Raw genomic sequence first — 20,470 nt, forward strand, 5'->3', positions numbered from 1 at the left:
AAAATGAGATTAAGTAACAAGTTACATCTATGGGGGACACCAATATTGACCTCGAACCTTTCTAAACTGTGTTCAACGGCACCAAACCATGAGTTGCAATGTCAGTCATCTTTGTAGAAACAACAGCCCAGGTTTTTGCTGCACAAAACTCAATCAGGTTGCTTCCACTCCACTCCAGAACGTTACTAAGACCAGTTTTGTCGAGTAGATCATTGATGTACAGGAAAAATGAGATTAAGTAACAAGCTACATCTATGGGGGACACCAATATTGACCTCGAACCTTTCTAAACTGTGTTCAACGGCACCAAACCATGAGTTGCAATGTCAGACATCTTTGTAGAAACAACAGCCCAGGTTTTTGCTGCACAAAACTCAATCAGGTTGCTTCTACTCCACTCCAGAACGTTACTAAGACCAGTTTTGTCGAGTAGATCATTGATGTACAGGAAAAATGAGATTAAGTAACAAGTTACATCTATGGGGGACACCAATATTGACCTTGAACCTTTCTAAACTGTGTTCAATGGCACCAAACCATGAGTTGCAATGTCAGTCATCTTTGTATAAACAACAGCCCAGGTTTTTGCTGCACAAAACTCAATCAGATTGCTTCCACTCCACTCCAGAACGTTACTAAGACCAGTTTTGTCGAGTAGATCATTGATGTACAGGAAAAATGAGATTAAGTAACAAGCTACATCTATGGGGGACACCAATATTGACCTTGAACCTTTCTAAATTGTGTTCAATGGCACCAAACCATGAGTTGCAATGTCAGACATCTTTGTATAAACAACAGCCCAGGTTTTTGCTGCACAAAACTCAATCAGGTTGCTTCCACTCCACTCCAGAACGTTACTAAGACCAGTTTTGTCGAGTAGATCATTGATGTACAGGAAAAATGAGATTAAGTAACAAGCTACATCTATGGGGGACACCAATATTGACCTTGAACCTTTCTAAATTGTGTTCAATGGCACCAAACCATGAGTTGCAATGTCAGACATCTTTGTAGAAACAACAGCCCAGGTTTTTGCTGCACAAAACTCAATCAGGTTGCTTCCACTCCACTCCAGAACGTTACAAGACCAGTTTTGTCGAGTAGATCATTGATGTACAGGAAAAATGAGATTAAGTAACAAGTTACATCTATGGGGGACACCAATATTGACCTCGAACCTTTCTAAACTGTGTTCAACGGCACCAAACCTTGAGTTGCAATGTCAGTCATCTTTGTAGAAACAACAGCCCAGGTTTTTGCTGCACAAAACTCAATCAGGTTGCTTCCACTCCACTCCAGAACGTTACTAAGACCAGTTTTGTCGAGTAGATCATTGATGTACAGGAAAAATGAGATTAAGTAACAAGCTACATCTATGGGGGACACCAATATTGACCTCGAACCTTTCTAAACTGTGTTCAATGGCACCAAACCATGAGTTGCAATGTCAGTCATCTTTGTAGAAACAACAGCCCAGGTTTTTGCTGCACAAAACTCAATCAGGTTGCTTCCACTCCACTCCAGAACGTTACAAGACCAGTTTTGTCGAGTAGATCATTGATGTACAGGAAAAATGAGATTAAGTAACAAGCTACATCTATGGGGGACACCAATATTGACCTCGAACCTTTCTAAACTGTGTTCAATGGCACCAAACCATGAGTTGCAATGTCAGACATCTTTGTAGAAACAACAGCCCAGGTTTTTGCTGCACATAACTCAATCAGATTGCTTCCACTCCACTCCAGAACGTTACTAAGACCAGTTTTGTCGAGTAGATCATTGATGTACAGGAAAAATGAGATTAAGTAACAAGCTACATCTATGGGGGACACCAATATTGACCTCGAACCTTTCTAAACTGTGTTCAACGGCACCAAACCTTGAGTTGCAATGTCAGTCATCTTTGTAGAAACAACAGCCCAGGTTTTTGCTGCACAAAACTCAATCAGGTTGCTTCTACTCCACTCCAGAACGTTACTAAGACCAGTTTTGTCGAGTAGATCATTGATGTACAGGAAAAATGAGATTAAGTAACAAGCTACATCTATGGGGGACACCAATATTGACCTTGAACCTTTCTAAGGTGTGTTCAACGATAAAAACGTGGTTGGATCGGTCTTTGAGAAAGCTAATCGATAAATTACGACAATAACCGGTACGATTTTAATTTATTTAGAAGGTTGGCATGCAACACCTTGTCAAAAGCCTTCCGATTGCTCGGTACTCCCCATATTTGTCTAAAGCTTCAGTCCATAAGTTGGTGACATAGGCCAGGAGATCCCTGGTTGATATATGTTTGCAGAAGCTGTGTTGATGGTCGCTGATGATGTTTGTAGTCTCAAGATTTGCTCGGAAACGACTTTCTCCATTTTCTCGGTAATGGCTGCCTTTGAAGCAACCGGAAGGTAGTTGTTGGGAACGGTCTTTTATCTTTTATTTTCGGTATGGATTGAACCCGAGCAAATTTCCAATCTGCAGGGAAGAGACCTCTTTTATACGATAGGGAAAAGGGTTTGCATCACGGGAGTAGGTAATATCTAATACCTTCCCTAAAATACCCCATTTACAATATTTTATCTTTATGCATAATAATGAATCATTACATTTCCAATACCGCGAAATAGCTGGTTGAAATATTCGAAATTGTTGCGTTGGAATTTTTGTAAAGTCTTTATGAACATTTTATTACCTGTAATCAGATGATTTTGGAAAGAACTTTTATGACTGTCGGTAGTTTATTACTCGATGGAAACGCTGCTTATTTTTGGCTAGCTAACAAAGGCGCAAAGGTCTTAGAAGTTTTTACAGTACAACCGACAATATCAGGTTTTGTTATATACCTGTGTCGAAGAAGTAAGTAATGATAAAATATTTAGTATTCACTTTTTGTTACATATTACTACACCTTCGTTTACAAGATAGGTACACACCACATTTTATTGATACGGCCGTATTTTTTCAAAGTAGAAACTCTTTCTTCGTGTTCTAATAAAGTGGCAAATAATTATTAACCACATAACTTTAGTAAGAACTTTTAATTGTCGAATAAATGTTTACCGTTTCTTCGCCCTAGTTGATTCAAATCCGAACAACTAATAATTATCTGTCACTTTATTATAAATTTAACAAATTGTCTTTAGTACAGTGAACCAAACAAATCATCTCGCAATTTTCATGGATTAGTTTGAAATTTTGACAGAAGTTTAAAAATTGATGCAAATAACCAGGGCCGGATTAAGCTAGGGGCTTGGGGGGCTATAGTCCCGGGCCCCATCATTTTTTGATGTTTTGATACCACAAATCTAACGTATTGACATTATTTTGTGAATTTTTTCATACAAAAGTGGGCCCCGTCATTATTTTAGCCCCGGGCCTTATAAATCTTAATCCGGCACTGCAAATAACAACCTGATTTGATTTAAAATTTCGAAATACCACCGGAAATCGATAGAGAATTGAATCTTATGAAGAATATGTGGAATGAAGTTTTTTATTTAACTCGATAATTTCTGCGTTATGAAAAAAAAAACAAGTTTTTCAACATTTTTTCACGAAAAACTGGAAAATTACGCATTTTCTGGAAAAAATTATTCTTATCAAAATTGAAGCTTATAGAAAAACGAAGAAATTAGTCGGTTTAAATTAAATTTTTTAAATAATATTCAGCAACTTATGAGTCACTGAAATCCATTTTTTTTTTCCTAAATTTATGCAGAGATTTGAGCTCAAATAACGGAAAAACGATCAATTTTTCATAAAAAATTGTGATGAACATTTTTAAAGTACTTTTTCACACCTTTAAAATGAGCTTCTATAAAATCGTCTAGCATGAAAATTAAGCGAGTTATGACAAAAATAAGTTAAGTAATTTGAAAAAAAAAATGTCTTTTCAGTCGACGGTGATCCAGTACCACTTTGTGGATTTTCTGCAACATTTCTGGAGTCGTCACTTCATTTGGTCGACCACTGCCGGTCTTTGCAGGTCGTCCAGTCTCGTCTAAACTTTGCTACTCAATAGTTCAGTGTTTATAGCGAAGGAGCAGTCTCGCCAAGAGTATAATCTAGTTCAGCTTTTATATTGGTTGGGCTACAGCCAAAACATATGCTGAATAGACTGTGTACATTCTATTACAGTGATATTTTTCAAGCAGCTACCGCCATCTCTAGATTAGATCAGTCCAGGTACTTCTGGGACCATCCTAGTAGCTATATACTTTTTCTCCCATAAGACATACTCCTTCTTCTCTCTACCCCCATAAGACATACTCCTTCTCTCTACCCCCATAACAGATACTCCATCTTCTCTCTACCCCCATAAGACATACTCCTTCTTCTCTCTACCCCCATAACACATACTCCTTCTTCTCTCTACCCCCATAAGACATACTCCATCTTCTCTCTACCCCCATAAGACATACTCCTTCTTCTCTCTACCCCCATAACAGATACTCCATCTTCTCTCTACCCCCATAAGACATACTCCTTCTTCTCTCTACCCCCATAACAGATACTCCATCTTCTCTCTACCCCCATAAGACATACTCCTTCTTCTCTCTACCCCCATAACAGATACTCCATCTTCTCTCTACCCCCATAAGACATACTCCTTCTTCTCTCTACCCCCATAACAGATACTCCATCTTCTCTCTACCCCCATAAGACATACTCCTTCTTCTCTCTACCCCCATAAGACATACTCCATCTTCTCTCTACCCCCATAAGACATACTCCTTCTTCTCTCTACCCCCATAAGACATACTCCTTCTCTCTACCCCCATAACAGATACTCCATCTTCTCTCTACCCCCATAAGACATACTCCTTCTTCTCTCTACCCCCATAACAGATACTCCATCTTCTCTCTACCCCCATAAGACATACTCCTCTCTACCCCCATAACAGATACTCCTTCTTCTCTCTACCCCCATAAGACATACTCCTTCTCTCTACCCCCATAAGACATACTCCTTCTTCTCTCTACCCCCATAAGACATACTCCTTCTTCTCTCTACCCCCATAAGACATACTCCATCTTCTCTCTACCCCCATAAGACATACTCCTCTCTACCCCCATAAGACATACTCCTTCTTCTCTCTACCCCCATAAGACATACTCCTTCTTCTCTCTACCCCCATAAGACATACTCCATCTTCTCTCTACCCCCATAAGACATACTCCTTCTTCTCTCTAACCCCATAACATATGCTGAATAGACTGTGTACATTCTATTACAGTGATATTTTTCAAGCAGCTACCGCCATCTCTAGATTAGATCAGTCCAGGTACTTCTGGGACCATCCTAGTAGCTATATACTTTTTCTCCCATAAGACATACTCCTTCTTCTCTCTACCCCCATAACACATACTCCTTCTTCTCTCTACCCCCATAACACATACTCCTTCTTCTCTCTACCCCCATAAGACATACTCCTTCTTCTCTCTACCCCCATAACACATACTCCTTCTTCTCTCTACCCCCATAAGACATACTCCATCTTCTCTCTACCCCCATAAGACATACTCCTTCTTCTCTCTACCCCCATAACAGATACTCCATCTTCTCTCTACCCCCATAAGACATACTCCTTCTTCTCTCTACCCCCATAACAGATACTCCATCTTCTCTCTACCCCCATAAGACATACTCCTTCTTCTCTCTACCCCCATAAGACATACTCCTTCTCTCTACCCCCATAAGACATACTCCTTCTTCTCTCTACCCCCATAAGACATACTCCTTCTTCTCTCTACCCCCATAAGACATACTCCATCTTCTCTCTACCCCCATAAGACATACTCCTCTCTACCCCCATAAGACATACTCCTTCTTCTCTCTACCCCCATAAGACATACTCCATCTTCTCTCTACCCCCATAAGACATACTCCTTCTTCTCTCTAACCCCATAACAGATACTCCTCTCTACCCCCATAATTTTGGAAGTTATGTTTAGTATCGCTTTTGTCTGTTTTTTCTGTGGTGTTGTACTGAAGTTTTCGTCCTTTTGTTTTTTTTTTTGGTTAATAATTTTCCCAACGTATAATATATTGAACAATCTAACGACTTGTCAAAATCAGCTACCTTTCAATTTGCCTTTGCTTTTGCCATTAGCTTTTGTGGTATGTAAACTTATTTGATCGATTTTAAACATTATTTACAGATTTAATGCGAAATTAAAGAATTGCTACGAAAATAAGTAAATAAGTGCGGAGTTTTCTCCCGGAAAGTGGCTTGGTCGCAAATATATTGGAAAATGAGTGGAATGAAACTCCACCTGAAGCTTAAGTTTGTCCTAGTACCTTTCAACTGCCACTGGGTTATCATTTTGCAACCTACTGATGTTTGATAAAACGCAGGGTGGAAATTAACGTCAAAAAAACTCCCATAGAATAAGCACAAAAAGAGTACAAGTGTCCTAAATTTTGTAAATTGCTTGAAATCTTACCTGCAGACTAATTTAAAAAAAACTGCTAAAATACTCGGTTTCAGCTGTATTACTTTCACTGAAATAGTCCTCTTAACACCATAAAACAATAAAACAATACAAGAAAACTATCGCCAAGAAAAAATAATAGGTACATACGAGAAAATTAGTTGTTTACCCCACGGCCGCCACTTTGCCGTAGATCAACTATATTAGAATACCTAGTTAGTGTATTACTGAGTGGGCCTGAAGTACGAGGCCAATCTACGCATTACACAAAGGTGCCTTTTACATGTACGTAAGACCGCGCTTCTAGAGTATCATAAAGAAACAGAAGAAGAGTTATTACGTTCGAAAGATTCATTATTAATTTAATGTAAACAAGATACCTAATATTTATTATAATGGATGTGGTACAAAAAATTTTCAAGGAAGATATTGATATTCAAAATGATTTTGTTTGGAATATGGACGTTAAACGAGAATTGATTGACGAAACGCCTAAAACAGATTTTCAAAATGTAGATACTAGTAGTATGCGTCCTATTAAACAAGAAATAAATGATGACCTTACAATAATTCATATATTGAAAGAATCGATCAGAGAAACTAAATCAGAGAAAAGTTTCCTTGAAGTTAAGATACCCAATATTAAAAACAAAATCAAATATTTTGGTAAGCGAATTAAATCAAAAGGTGAGTAAAATATTCGATCTGGCTTAACATACTTTATGTCATTTTTTCATATACTAACTTTTTTAAAAATCAAAATATGAGTAAATTTTAGATTTGGAGCATAAAACGCTCAAATATTTATTTCATTTTTAGCATTAAGTTATGATTAATATAAATAATATTATTAAAACCTCAACTAATTTTCGTAAAATTGTAAATTCCATGCTATTGGTATAAGATTAACATTTTCTTGTGAACTTTGAAGAAATTTATTTAATTTTATGTTATATATAAAGTTTCAAAGGCATAAAATTTGATGTTTTGAACGAACTTGTTTCATCCTGTAGTTAAAATTACTGTCTTTGGCTCCATTTTGCTATGGGAATTCCAAGCACTACTTTTTATATAGGAGGTTTCATGAAGAAAATAGTCAAATATTACCTATAATTACAGATTTTGTTATTTAGATTTGAACTATGTATGCTTAAAAGTATTTTGTTATCCCTTATTTCCAAAATATATATATTTATAGAATTTTTTTCAAAGAATGGCTCAAAATTTCCTTACAGGATTGCTAAAAAATGGAAAATACTCGTTAAATCAAAATACTATTCCCGGAATAAAGATCTGTGGATTTTGTGGGAATTTATACACAAAGCAGACAGAAATGCTTAGGCACATTTCTAAAAACCATTTTATGAAACAAAAGAAATTACAACATAAAATGGAATTTCACCAGAAAAATGAAAGGTTTAAAAAAAGACAATTAATTGAATTGGTTAGTCACAGAAAATTTGATGAAAATGTGAAGAATGAAATTGAAATAGTTGAACATAATTTGGAAACAGAGCTGCAAGATATGAGATTTGTTGGTAATTTAGAATTAGATATAGAAACAGGTGAAAACTTGAAGGGAAGAAATTTAACTAGTTTAAATACTCACATGCCCAGTCACGCTACTATTATATCTTTAAAATGTAAAATTTGCCTGAAAACGTTTCCACATAAAACTGATTTAAACAAACATACTTGTATTTATACAAGAGAGAAGCCATTTAAATGTGAGGTTTGTTCAAAAACTTTTTCACATAAATGTAGTATGAAAAGACATTTGCTTATTCACATTGCAGAAAATTCACACAAATGTCACATTTGTTTAAAGATTTTTCCATTTCATTTGAGTAAAAATTTTCAAATTCACACGAAAAAAAAGCCATTTGAATGTAACAATTGTTTTTCGCAGAAAAGTACTTCCAGAACAAATCTGCTCAGTCACACGGAAAGAAAACCTTTCAAATGTGACATTTGTTTTAAAACTTTCTCATATAAGAGTAATTTTAATGTACATTCACGTAGTCACACTGGAGAAAAACCGTTCAAATGTGACATCTGCTTAAAAACTTTTTTGCAAAAGAGTAGTTTAAATGTACATTTACGTAGTCACACAGGAAAAAAACCATTTGAATGTGACATTTGCTCGAAAACGTTCTCTCAGAAGAGTAGTTTAAATGTACATTTGCGTGGTCACGCAGGAAAAAAACCATTCAAATGTCACATTTGCCTGAAAACATTCGTTCGAAAGGATATTTTAGATATACATTTGCCTAGCCACATGGGAGAAAAACCATTCAAATGTGACATTTGTTTAAAATCTTTCTCACAAAAGAGTAATTTAAATGTACATTTACGTAGTCACACTGGAGAAAAACCATTCAAATGTGACATTTGCTTGAAAACTTTTTTGCAGAAGAATAGTTTAAATGTACATTCACGAATTCACACAGGTGAAAAACCATTCAATTGTGAAATTTGCTCGGAATCTTATGCATGGAAACCTAGTCTAATTACACATATGCGTAGTCATACAGGAGAAAAACCATTCAAATGTGATATTTGTATGAAAACTTTTTCACAGAAAAGTAGTTCAAATAAACATTTTTTTATTCACACAGGAAAAGAACTCATGCATAATATGTAACATAAAACCTTTACTAAAGGCTTGATGTTAATGAAAAATGTGTTTATATAAAATAGTATTCAAATAATTTTTACAGAGTCATTTTTTCACTGAAAATTCTGCACAGTCGTCTATTCATGAGTAAAAGTATTCAAATGTGAATAAAATCTAGATTTTTCTAACGACAATGTTCCGATGAAATGAATTAACTCATCATGGTGGTTTTCAAACAACAAGTTTTCGTTTTAGAAAATAATTTTAAAATTGTAAGTTAAGGTGGGGTAGCTTCATACAATTTTTATATTTTGTCTTACATAGGGTGTCACATATAAGAAAATGAGGAGTGTATCCCAAAATAAAGTTATTTACCTCTATACTAAGATGCATCCCTGATGAGTTAAGGGATCTGAAAGTAGGGCCTAAAATTTCGAACAAACTTATTTTTTCTATTACCCTTTAACTTGAAACTACCAAATTTAGTACACTGTATAAGACTATAAAGGGTATCAAGTAATAGTAAGTAGAGAACGATCGAATAATTCTGGGGGTTAATTGGAGATGACATAACCTTAAAAATTTTTTACCTGTCAGTTGATTTAAAAAAAAATATTTCCATACGATGGATAATTTAATATCCTAAAACTTTTTATACTCTTCTATTCTTTCATGAAACTTTGTCATTTTCTTATGATAGTTAAGCATATTTGTTCTACCCCTATGATTAAAGCAAGCCTCGCCAGTAAAAAGTTTTTTCTTTTGAAGTCGATTTCGATATTTATGTCCAATTTAAACATATGTAAATACGAATTTTGTTATAATAAAAATACATTCTCTAATTGATACATATTTAAATTTTTGATTTAACGATGTAACCCTTTTTTGCTTAGTGTTCTTCCGCAGCAGTCTCGTTGCTAGTGCATTCTTTTTCCATTGGGACATCGAAGGTTAGGTCTATTTTGGCCTATTTTGTTCTTCTTTTTCTTTAGGCCGTGATCTGGTATTTTCCCAAACCTATAATTCACGGTGTAACCATTGGCCTAGAAGGTCAAGTAGGATTGTTTGTCTATGTCTACTCTTAAGAGCTGACCATTACTTTTGTCTTTCTGATTTAGGCCTTTCCAGTGTGAAGTCCTTCATTCTGCGCATTCAGGATTTCTTCTCCTGCACACGTCGTTAACTCAGCTACCGTCCAGCTCACGATCTGTGGAGTCTTCAGCAGTAACCACTCAGCCGACTGTGATGTTTCACGGTCGGCTGAGTCAAAGGAACATCAAATTAAAACCGTACATTGTTTAAATAACATTTTTATTCATCTATGTATCATACAGTAACTATCAACTGATAATATTAATGTACGAGACCAATCTATGAGTTATACTCCGATGACTTTGACATTATGACATAGAAATAGAAGAAGAATTTATAGCTTACGCATAATTTGGTTTTTATTGTTGAAAATATTTATTAATTTGATATTAACATAAAATAGTGGATATGGTACAGAAAAATGTTAAGGAAGAAAATAATATTCAAAATGATTTTGTTTGGAATATGGATGTTAAACGTGAATTTACTGACGAAACGCAAGGGGAAGATTTTCAAGATGTAAACACCAGTAGAGTGCACCCCATTAAACAAGAAATAAATAATGACCTCAACATAATTCAAACGTTAGGAGAATCGATGGTTTCAACTAAATCAGAGGACGGTTTTCTTGAGGCTAAGTTACCCATATTTCAAAACAAAATCAAATATTCTGGAAAGAGAATTGAATCAAAAGGTGAGTACAATCTTGATTCTTGGCGTAACATAATTCATGTTATTATTCTCGTGCTAATATTTGAAAAAAGGAAAATAATGAGTAACTTATAAATTTCAAGTGTTACCTACTAGCATAAAAAATAATATATAAAAAAGCGATAGATACAAGAAACTTCAATTTTTGTTTAATTTTCAAAATTATTCGAGCCTAAACTGATTTTTATAGGCTATTCAATTACTTTACATAACATGTTTGACAAATTATTTTTTTGGTGTAATTGTAAATTTCATCCTATTAATATAATATTAACATTATCTAGTGAACTTTGAGCAAATTTATGTTATATATAAAATTTTAAAGTCATAAAATTTAATGTATTGAACTAACTTCATTCTTGCACTTTTTCTTTCATCCTGTAGTTAGAATTACTACCTTTGGCTCCTTTTGCTATGGGAACAATAGTTTTAGACGAATCAGCTCAAATAATTCCAAACACTACTTTTTATATAGAAGGTTTCATGAAAATATCAATTTTTGAAAAATAGACAAATAATACCTATAATTACAGATTTTGTTATTTAGATTTGAACTATGTATTCTCAAAAGTATTTTGCTATCCCTCATTTCCAAAATATATATATTTATAGAATTTTCTCAAAGAATGGCTCAAAATTTCCTTACAGGATTGCTAAAAAATGGAAAATACTCGTTAAATCAAAATACTATTCCCGGAATAAAGATCTGTGGATTTTGTGGGAATTTATACACAAAACAGATAGAAATGCTTAGGCACATTTCTACAAATCATTTTATGAAACAAAAGAAATTACAACCTAAAATGGAATTTCACCAGAAAAATGAAAGTTTTAAAAAAAGGCAATTAGTTGATTTGGTTAGTCATAAAAAATTTGATGAAAATGTGAAGAATGAAATCGAAATAGTCGAACATAATTTGGAAACAGAGCTGCAAGATATGAGATTCATTGGTAATTTAGAGTTAGATACAGAAAAAAGTAAAAAATTGAAGAGGAGAAAGTTAAATCGACTTTTTTTAGTTCAATCAGGAGAAAAACCATTTAAGTGTGACATTTGCTGGAAATCTTATTCTTTAAAAACTAATTTGAATACACACATGCTCAGTCACGCTAGTAGTAAACCATTCACATGTAAAATTTGCCTGAAAACCTTTCCACATCAAACTAATTTGAACAAGCATTCTTGTATTCATACAGGAGAGAAGCCATTCAAATGTGACATTTGCTTGAAAACCTTTTCACAGAAGAGCAATTTAAACGTACATTTACGTGGTCACACTGGAGAAACACCATTTAAATGTGACATTTGCTTGAAAACTTTCTCGCAGAAGAGTAATTTAAATGTACATTTACGTGGTCACACTGGAGAAAAACCATACAAATGTGACATTTGCCCTAAAACATTTGCACAAAAGAGCAATTTAAATGTACATTTACGTGGTCACACTGGAGAAACGCCATTCAAATGTGATATTTGCTTGAAAACTTTCTCACAGAAGAGTAGTTTAAATGTCCATTTACGTGGTCACACAGGTAACAAACCATTCAAATGTGACATTTGCTTGAAAACTTTCTTACGAAAGGATACTTTAGATAAGCATTTGCCTAGCCACACTGGAAAAAAACCATTCAAATGTGATATTTGTTTAAAAACTTTTTCGCAGAAGAGTAGTTTAAATGTCCATTTACGTGGTCACACAGGGAAAAAACCATACAAATGTGAGATTTGCTTAAAAACTTTCTTACGAAAGTATATTTTGGATAGGCATTTGCCCAGCCACACTGGAAATAAACCTTTCAAATGTGATATTTGTTTGAAAACTTTCTCACAGAAGTGTAGTTTAAATGTACATTTACGCATTCACACAGGAAAAAAACCATACAAGTGTGAAATTTGCTCGGAATCTTATGCATGGAAACCTAGTCTAATTACACATATGCGTAGTCATATAGAAGAAAAACCATTCAAATGTGATGTTTTCACATAAAGGTAGTTTGAATAAACATTTTTGTATCCACACAGGAAAAAGAACTCATGTAAATGTGACATGAAATTTTTACCAAAAGCCTTGGTGTTAATAAAAAATGTGTCCATACAAAATTATTTTGAAATAACAATGACATATAACCTATAGATTGATGTTTGGTCTCAAATTTCAATTTATAAATAAGAAAGAAGAAATTACGAGAGTGTACTCTCAATGTAAACGGAGACCAGACATCGTAAAAAAAGAAGATAATTAAAAAAAAACAAAGAGAGAATTACAAAAATAAATAAAGAAGGTACTTGAGTATTAATAGTAATTGGAAAAACCAAACAGAGTTACAGAAATAAATGAAGAAGCTTTAGGAGTCTGTAAAACCAGAGTTACAGAAATAGATGAAGAAAGTTAAACTAAGTAACTAGGGTAACGTTTCTGCCAGCTGACTACAATGCGACGAATCCATTTTAAGAAGGATAATATAAAAAGAGCGCGCGAGAAAATACGTGACGTCGCATTACTTAAATCTGAAATTTAGATGTGTTTATAAACCATTATTTTATTTAGTTACTTAGTTTTAAAAATTTGTTTTGAAATAAACTTTTCATGTAACATACCGGCTGTTTCATTCTAAATTATACCCTAGACAACATGAATCAAATTAGAATCCTACATTATTCAAATAAAATCCAAAGGCATAAGCTTTAAATATTATAATGTTAACTTTGCATTTATCTATGTAACATACAATAACTAAAACTGTTAATATTAAGGTACGAGACCAATCTATGAGTTACACACCGATGACTTTGACATTATGACATAGAAATAGAAGAAGAATTTATAGCTTACGCATAATTTGGTTTTTATTGTTGAAAAGATTTATTAATTTAATATAAACATAAAATAATGGATATGGTACCGAAAATTGTCAAGGAAGAAATTAATATTCAAAATGATTTTGTTTGGAATATAGATATTAAACAAGAATTTACTGACGAAACGCACAAGGAAGATTTTAAAGATGTACACACCAGTAGTATGCATCCTATTAAACAAGAAATAAATGATGACATTAACACAATTAAAACGTTAGGAGTATCAATGGTTGCAACTAAATCAGAGCACAGTTTTCTTGAAGTTAAGATACCCATTATTCCAAACAAAGTCAAATATCTTGGAAAGAGAATTAAATCAAAAGGTGAGCAGAATGTTGGTTCTGGAAAACATATTTCATGTCATTCTTATGTTTATGTAAAAATAATGATTAACTTATAAATTTGAAGTATTACGTACTAGCCTAAGAAATAATGTATAAAACAGCGACTGTTACAAAAAGCTTCAATTTTTGTTTTGTTTTTAGTATTAGTACTTAACATACTACTTTTGGTCCCATTTTGCTCTGGGAACAAGACTTTTGTACAAATCAGCTAATGTCATTCCTAGTATTATATTATTATCAATATTTCTGAAAGAATAGCTCCAATTTCACTTTCAGGATTGGTAAAAAATGGAAAAATATCGAAATCAAATACTATTAAGATCTGTGAATTTTGTGGGAATTTTTATACAAAACAAATAGAAATGCTCAGGCACTTTTCTACAAATCATTTTATGAAACAAAAGAAATTACAACATAAAATGAAATTTAGCCGAAAAAAAGAAAGTTGTAGAAAAAGACAATTTATTGATCTTACCAGTCACAGAAAATTTTATGAAAATGTGAAGAATGAAATTGAAATAGTTGAACATAATTTAAAAACGGAGTTGCAAGATATTGAGTTAGATATAGAAAAATGTGAAAAATTGAAGAGAAGGAATTCAAATAGACATTGGTTGGTTCAACCAGGAAAAAAGCTATTTAAGTGTGACATCTGTTCCAAAACTTTCTCACAGAAATGTAATATGAAAAGACATTTGCTTAGACACACTGATAACCCACACAAATGTGTCATTTGTTTAAAGACTTTTCCACAAAAGTTTCATTTGAATAGACATTTTCGAATTGATACAAGAGAAAGGCCTTTTGAATGTAACGTTTGCTTGAAAACTTTCTCACAGAAAAGTAGTTTAAAAACACATTTGCTCAGTAACACAGAAAAAAAGCCTTTCAAATGTGATATTTGTTTGAAAACTTTTTCCCAAAAAATTCATTTCAACACACATTTACGAGGTCACACAGGAGAAAAGCCATTCAAATGTGAGACTTGTTTCAAAATGTTTTCACAGAAGAGTAGCTTAAATGTACATATGCGTAGTCACAAAGGGGAGAAGCCATATAAATGTGACATTTGTTCAAAATCTTTCTCACACAAGAGTAATTTAAATGTACATTTGCGTGGTCACACTGGAGAAAAACCTTTCAAATGTGACATTTGTTTGGTATCTTATTCATGGAAAACTAGCTATATTACACATTTGCGTAGCCACACAGGAGAAAAGCCATACAAATGTGACATTTGTTTGAAAGCGTTTTCACTTAAGATTCATTTGAAAGTACATATGCGTATTCACACAGGTGAAAAACCATTCAAGTGTGAAATTTGCTCGGAATCTTATGCATGGAAACCTAGTTTAATTACACATATGCGTAGTCATACAGGAGAGAAGCGATAAGGATGCAAAATTTGTTCAAAATCTTTTTCACAGAAAAGTAGTTTGAATAAACAATTTTGCATTCACACAGAAAAATAACTCTTGCATATGTTATATAAAAATTTCACTAAAAGGATTTATCTTGATAAACAAGTAAAATGGTTTTTGTATTCTCAGCTTGAGAGGTATAGCGAATTTTTTACTATTAGTAATCAGTAAATATTTTCAATATTCGGATTCGAATCCGCGCCTCCAGATATAAAAGCATAAAAAGTTTCATTTGAAAAAATCATGTCAAAAATAGGATTTGAAATCTCGTCGAAAGATGAAAAAAAAAATTTGTGAGAGGAAAAATTTTGTATGGGAAAAATCACATTTTGCTTAATTTACAGAATTTTTTCCTGATAATGCCCAAAATTTCTTTAGTTTTGGCTTACCTACAACAATACAAATACAAAAAATCGAAGCGCGCTACAAGGAACATAATTATTTGTTATTCAGTGGAAACAACATGGCGGATTTTCGATGTCAGTGCCCTCGATGGTACGTGGCAGAACTAATCTATATTCGCGGTTCATTTAAATTTCACAACACAAAAAATCTACTATATTCTATGTTATTCACTCCCATCCAATTCCGAAATGTCTTTAAGTTGGAAAGTGTAATATGTAAATAAACACTAAACAGAAATAAAACAGTTATTCAGTTGACCAGATTGTATATCATTAGAATGATCTAGTGGATATTATTATTTTGGGATGGTTTTAATTGTCAGAGATCTTCGTCTTCTATTTCATACTGTTAAAATAATGAATAACGTGGATAGTTTTTATATTTATTAACTTCTATATAAGAAAATGTTCAAAGACTATCATTTGTCTAAAAATTGCTCTGGCCATAACTTCTGACGTCTGACGTTCTTCGTTGCTTGCTTCGTTCATCTCGTTCACCCTCCTAGCTGTCACGTATTGTTAGTTTGTTTTTCTCGCGCACAGGACAGAGAACATAGACAATGATGAATAGAGTTGCTTCAATAAGTATCTGAGAATCAACACATACAATTCCAGGTGTAGTGCTCTGGAGTTCGCCAATTGTAGCATGACTTCTAGGGTTTCTTTCTCGTTCATTCACTATCGTTGACTGACAAAGTTTTCAAGTTATTATTGGTAAATAGTGCTCATAAACTTTTACTTATTTCCTGTTACTAAAAAATCAGAGAAAATAAAGCTATGTAAATATATACTACTTTACTCATATTTGACTGGACTAACAAGCCATTGATAGCGTTAGTGTGCGCAAATGCATACGTGTATGAAAATTTGTCATTGAATTCACTTGAGCAATTTTACGCGCACGAATGCTCGATCTGTACATACCTTAAGACCAAACATGAAATAGAATTAAAATAAAAAATATATTAATAGTAAAAATTCGAATTTTCTGAATACTTTATTAGATTGTGAGTTGAGAAGATAAAATTAGATCAATGGTTTTCAAATGGTGACTTTTAACCAGACATCAGACCATTTTATAGAAATAGAAGAAGAATGTTTATCCAAGTAATGGTTTTACATACATACGTATGTGTAATTCACGTTCACTTTTAATATTACAATTATAGTTGAAAGAACTTTTATTCGATTTTTAATTTGATATAATCTAGATAAAATGGATATGGAGCAATTAGTTATTAAGGACGAAATCGAAATTCATGATGATTTTAATTGGAATACGAATATTAAACAAGAATTGAGTGATTACAACTTAAGTTCAGCTCTACAAAATATTGATACGATTAGTATGCATCCTGTTAAACAAGAAATAAGTGACGAACTAAACACAGATCAATTAGTTGAAGAATCTATGGTCGCCGCAAAAATAGAGGAAAACTATATTAATATGGTTGATAAACCCAATTTCCCAAAAAAATTGGAGTATTTTAGAATACAAACTGGAAAACGAATTGAATCACAAGGTGAGTTACACTGATTGATGTGATATTTACATGTAACATTTTAATGTCAATGTTTTTGAATACTTTTATTTTGTTTATTATTTAAACCATTTAGGAGGGGTCATTTCAAATAGTCACTTTCTTTTCGATTCTAGAAATCGATAGCAATCTGCAGTTACCAATAATGAAACAAAGTTATATTTGTGGCTGATGATCTGTGTATCATTCGAGATAAATATATATATGTTTTATTTTTTTGTTTTAGTGAGAATTCACTGAAACGACTGCTCATATTCTTCTCTTATTTTATGTTCTTTAGAGAAGGTGTAAACCTATATTTGTCACAGAATTAGTTGTGATCTATTTCACATTTCAACAGCTGCTTTGCAATAAAGGATTTTGTACTTCTGTTGAGTGTAGCTATCTAAGAAGAGAAAAATACTGACAAAATGTGAATTTATAAAAACTAGTTTTAATTTTCTTTACAGTGTTGTTAAAAAATGGAAAACGTCTAAATCTAAATACCATTGGTGGGATTATAATCTGTGAGTTGTGTGGAAATTTGTACACAAAACAAATTGAATTCGTTTGGCACTTTTATACAAGACATTGTATGAAATTGAAATTTTATCAGAAAAATAACTGTTGTCAGAAAAGGCCAACAATAGAATCTGCCCTTTACAGAAATTTTGACAAGAATGTGAAAAATGAAATTGAAATAAATGAAGATGGTGGGAAAAAAGAAGAAGGTATTGGATTTGTTGATAATTTCAAGTTAACATTAGAAGAAATCCAGAAATTGGAAAGAAGTTATATAAATAGATATTTGTCTGCTCGCGATGGAAAAAAGGCTTTCAAATGTGGCATTTGTTCAAAAACTTTTTCACAGAAAAGTAATTTGAGTACACATTTGCAGAATCATACAGGAGAAAAACAATTCAAATGTGACATTTGTTTAAAAGCTTTTTCACACAAATATAAGATGAAAATTCATTCGCGCATACATACAGGGGAAAAGAAATTCAAATGTGAGATTTGTTCAAAAACTTTTTCATATAAAATTAGTTTAAATTCACATATGCATAATCACACAGGTGAAACACCATTCAAATGTGACATTTGTTCGAAAAACTTTTCGCAGAAATGCAGTATGATAAAACATTTGCTGCTTCATACAGGAGAAAAGCCATACAAATGTGACATTTGTTCGAAAAGCTTTTCACAGAAATGGAGTATGAAAAGACATTTGCTGCTTCATACAGGAGAAAATCCATTCAAGTGCGAAATTTGTTTAAAAGTTTTTTCACACCAGTATAAGGTAAAAATACATTCGCGCATACATACAGGAGAAAAGAAATTTAAATGTGAGATTTGTTTAAAAACTTTTTTGCAAAAAAGTAATTTGAAATCACATTTGCTTAGGCACACTGGCGAAAAGCCATTCAAGTGCGAAATTTGTTTAAAAACATTTTCACTGAAAGGTAATTTGAATACACATTTGCTAAATCACTCAGAAGTAAAACCATTCAAGTGTGAAATTTGTTTAAAAACTTTTTCACGGAAAATTGATTTGAAGACACATCTGCGTAGTCATACAGGAGAAAAACCATTCAAGTGCGAAATTTGCTCAAAAGCTTTTTCACAGAACAGTCATATGATTGATCATTTACGTAGTCATACAGGAGAAAAACCATTCAAATGTGACATTTGTTTAAAAGCTTTTTCACACAAATTTAAGATGAAAATTCATTCGCGCATACATACAGGGGAAAAGAAATTTAAATGTGAGATTTGTTCAAAAACTTTTTCATATAAAATTAGTTTAAATTCACATATGCATAATCACACAGGTGAAACACCATTCAAATGTGACATTTGTTCAAAAAACTTTTCACAGAAATGCAGTTTGGAAAAACATTTGCTGCTTCATACAGGAGAAAAGCCATACAAATGTGACATTTGTTCGAAAAGCTTTTCACAGAAATGCAGTATGAAAAGACATTTGCTGCTTCATACAGGAGAAAAGCCGTTTAAATGTAGCATTTGTATGAAAACTTTCTCACTAAAATTTCGTTTCAATATACATTTGCGCAGCCACTTAGGAGAAAAGCCTTTCAAATGTGACATTTGTTCAAAAACCTTTTCACAGAAAACTAATTTGAGTACACATTTGCGTACTCATACAGGAGAAAAGCCATTCAAATGTGAAATATGTTTGAAAAGTTTTTCACAGAAAACTAATTTGAAAACACATTTACGTATTCACACAGGTGAAAAAGCATTAAATGTTGAATTTATTTAAATACACCCCTTTGCATTCAAACCAAAGTAAAAAATTAGCACCTGGAGCAGAAACACTGCGACAAACTCAATGATGAATGTAATTTAATAAGTTACCAACAACAGAAACACTTATACTTGAAAAAGGATAGAATTGACTATAATGTGAAAATGCGTCTATTACTGTTAAATGAGGATTATTCGATATTTTAAGAACATTGATGTTCATGATCAAATGGTTCATTGACTGCTTAGTGGAGCATCTGGAGTGTCAATATCATACAAACCTCGAACTTCTGTTGCAGTTAATGAAATGTTCAGCTAATAAATAAAAAAGTTTCCCTATTGAAAATTTGTGTTTGATTTTAAAATAAAAAAAAATCAATAAAAAATTACTTTTATCCATGGATTAGTTGTCGAAAAAAGCTTAATTTTTCATTTTATATCATTTGGAAGTGATAGTGGCATCCACATATAAATTTTTTTGGAAATAATCTTTTTCAATCAAAATTTTACTGGACTAGCAAGCCATTGATGGTGTTAATGTGCGCAAATGCATACGTGCATGAAAATTTGTTATTGATTCAACATCCCATTTCTTCCTTTCCATGTTTGGTAAGACAAGGTTGATCCTAATACCAGATATCCGATATTAGGAGCCGCCATGTGCACGATATAACATCACAAATGCCAACTAGAATAGTATAAACTAAGCCTAGTTTGAAACTAACACTCTTTCTCTAAATATTTCATATTATAAAAGTTCAAAACCATTACGTTGGGTGGTTAGGTTACAAAACA

The 20,470-nt window shown here is 32.8% G+C and overlaps 3 protein-coding genes across 3 annotated transcripts; all 3 read left to right on the top strand.

Moving 5' to 3' along the window:
- Positions 1–6,502: 6,502 nt before the first annotated feature.
- Positions 6,503–15,736, top strand: LOC130447828 (zinc finger protein 91-like). The gene is made up of 6 exons (XM_056784861.1): positions 6,503–7,125; positions 7,674–9,078; positions 10,174–10,310; positions 10,551–10,841; positions 13,736–14,041; positions 14,339–15,736. Exons 1-6 carry the CDS (start codon positions 6,834–6,836, stop codon positions 15,454–15,456), a joined length of 3,549 nt encoding a protein of 1,182 aa, XP_056640839.1. The 5' UTR covers positions 6,503–6,833; the 3' UTR covers positions 15,457–15,736.
- LOC130447565 (zinc finger protein OZF-like) lies at positions 10,253–13,454 on the top strand. Its single transcript, XM_056784438.1, has 2 exons — positions 10,253–10,841; positions 11,507–13,454. Exons 1-2 carry the CDS (start codon positions 10,556–10,558, stop codon positions 12,844–12,846), a joined length of 1,626 nt encoding a protein of 541 aa, XP_056640416.1. The 5' UTR covers positions 10,253–10,555; the 3' UTR covers positions 12,847–13,454.
- A 1,229-nt stretch (positions 15,737–16,965) lies between the features above and the next one.
- Positions 16,966–20,021, top strand: LOC130447566 (zinc finger protein 260-like). The gene is made up of 2 exons (XM_056784439.1): positions 16,966–17,410; positions 17,878–20,021. Exons 1-2 carry the CDS (start codon positions 17,104–17,106, stop codon positions 19,689–19,691), a joined length of 2,121 nt encoding a protein of 706 aa, XP_056640417.1. The 5' UTR covers positions 16,966–17,103; the 3' UTR covers positions 19,692–20,021.
- The last annotated feature ends 449 nt before the right edge of the window (positions 20,022–20,470 follow it).

This window comes from Diorhabda sublineata, chromosome 8, assembly GCF_026230105.1.
Source record: "Diorhabda sublineata isolate icDioSubl1.1 chromosome 8, icDioSubl1.1, whole genome shotgun sequence".
Classification (NCBI taxonomy): domain Eukaryota; kingdom Metazoa; phylum Arthropoda; class Insecta; order Coleoptera; family Chrysomelidae; genus Diorhabda; species Diorhabda sublineata.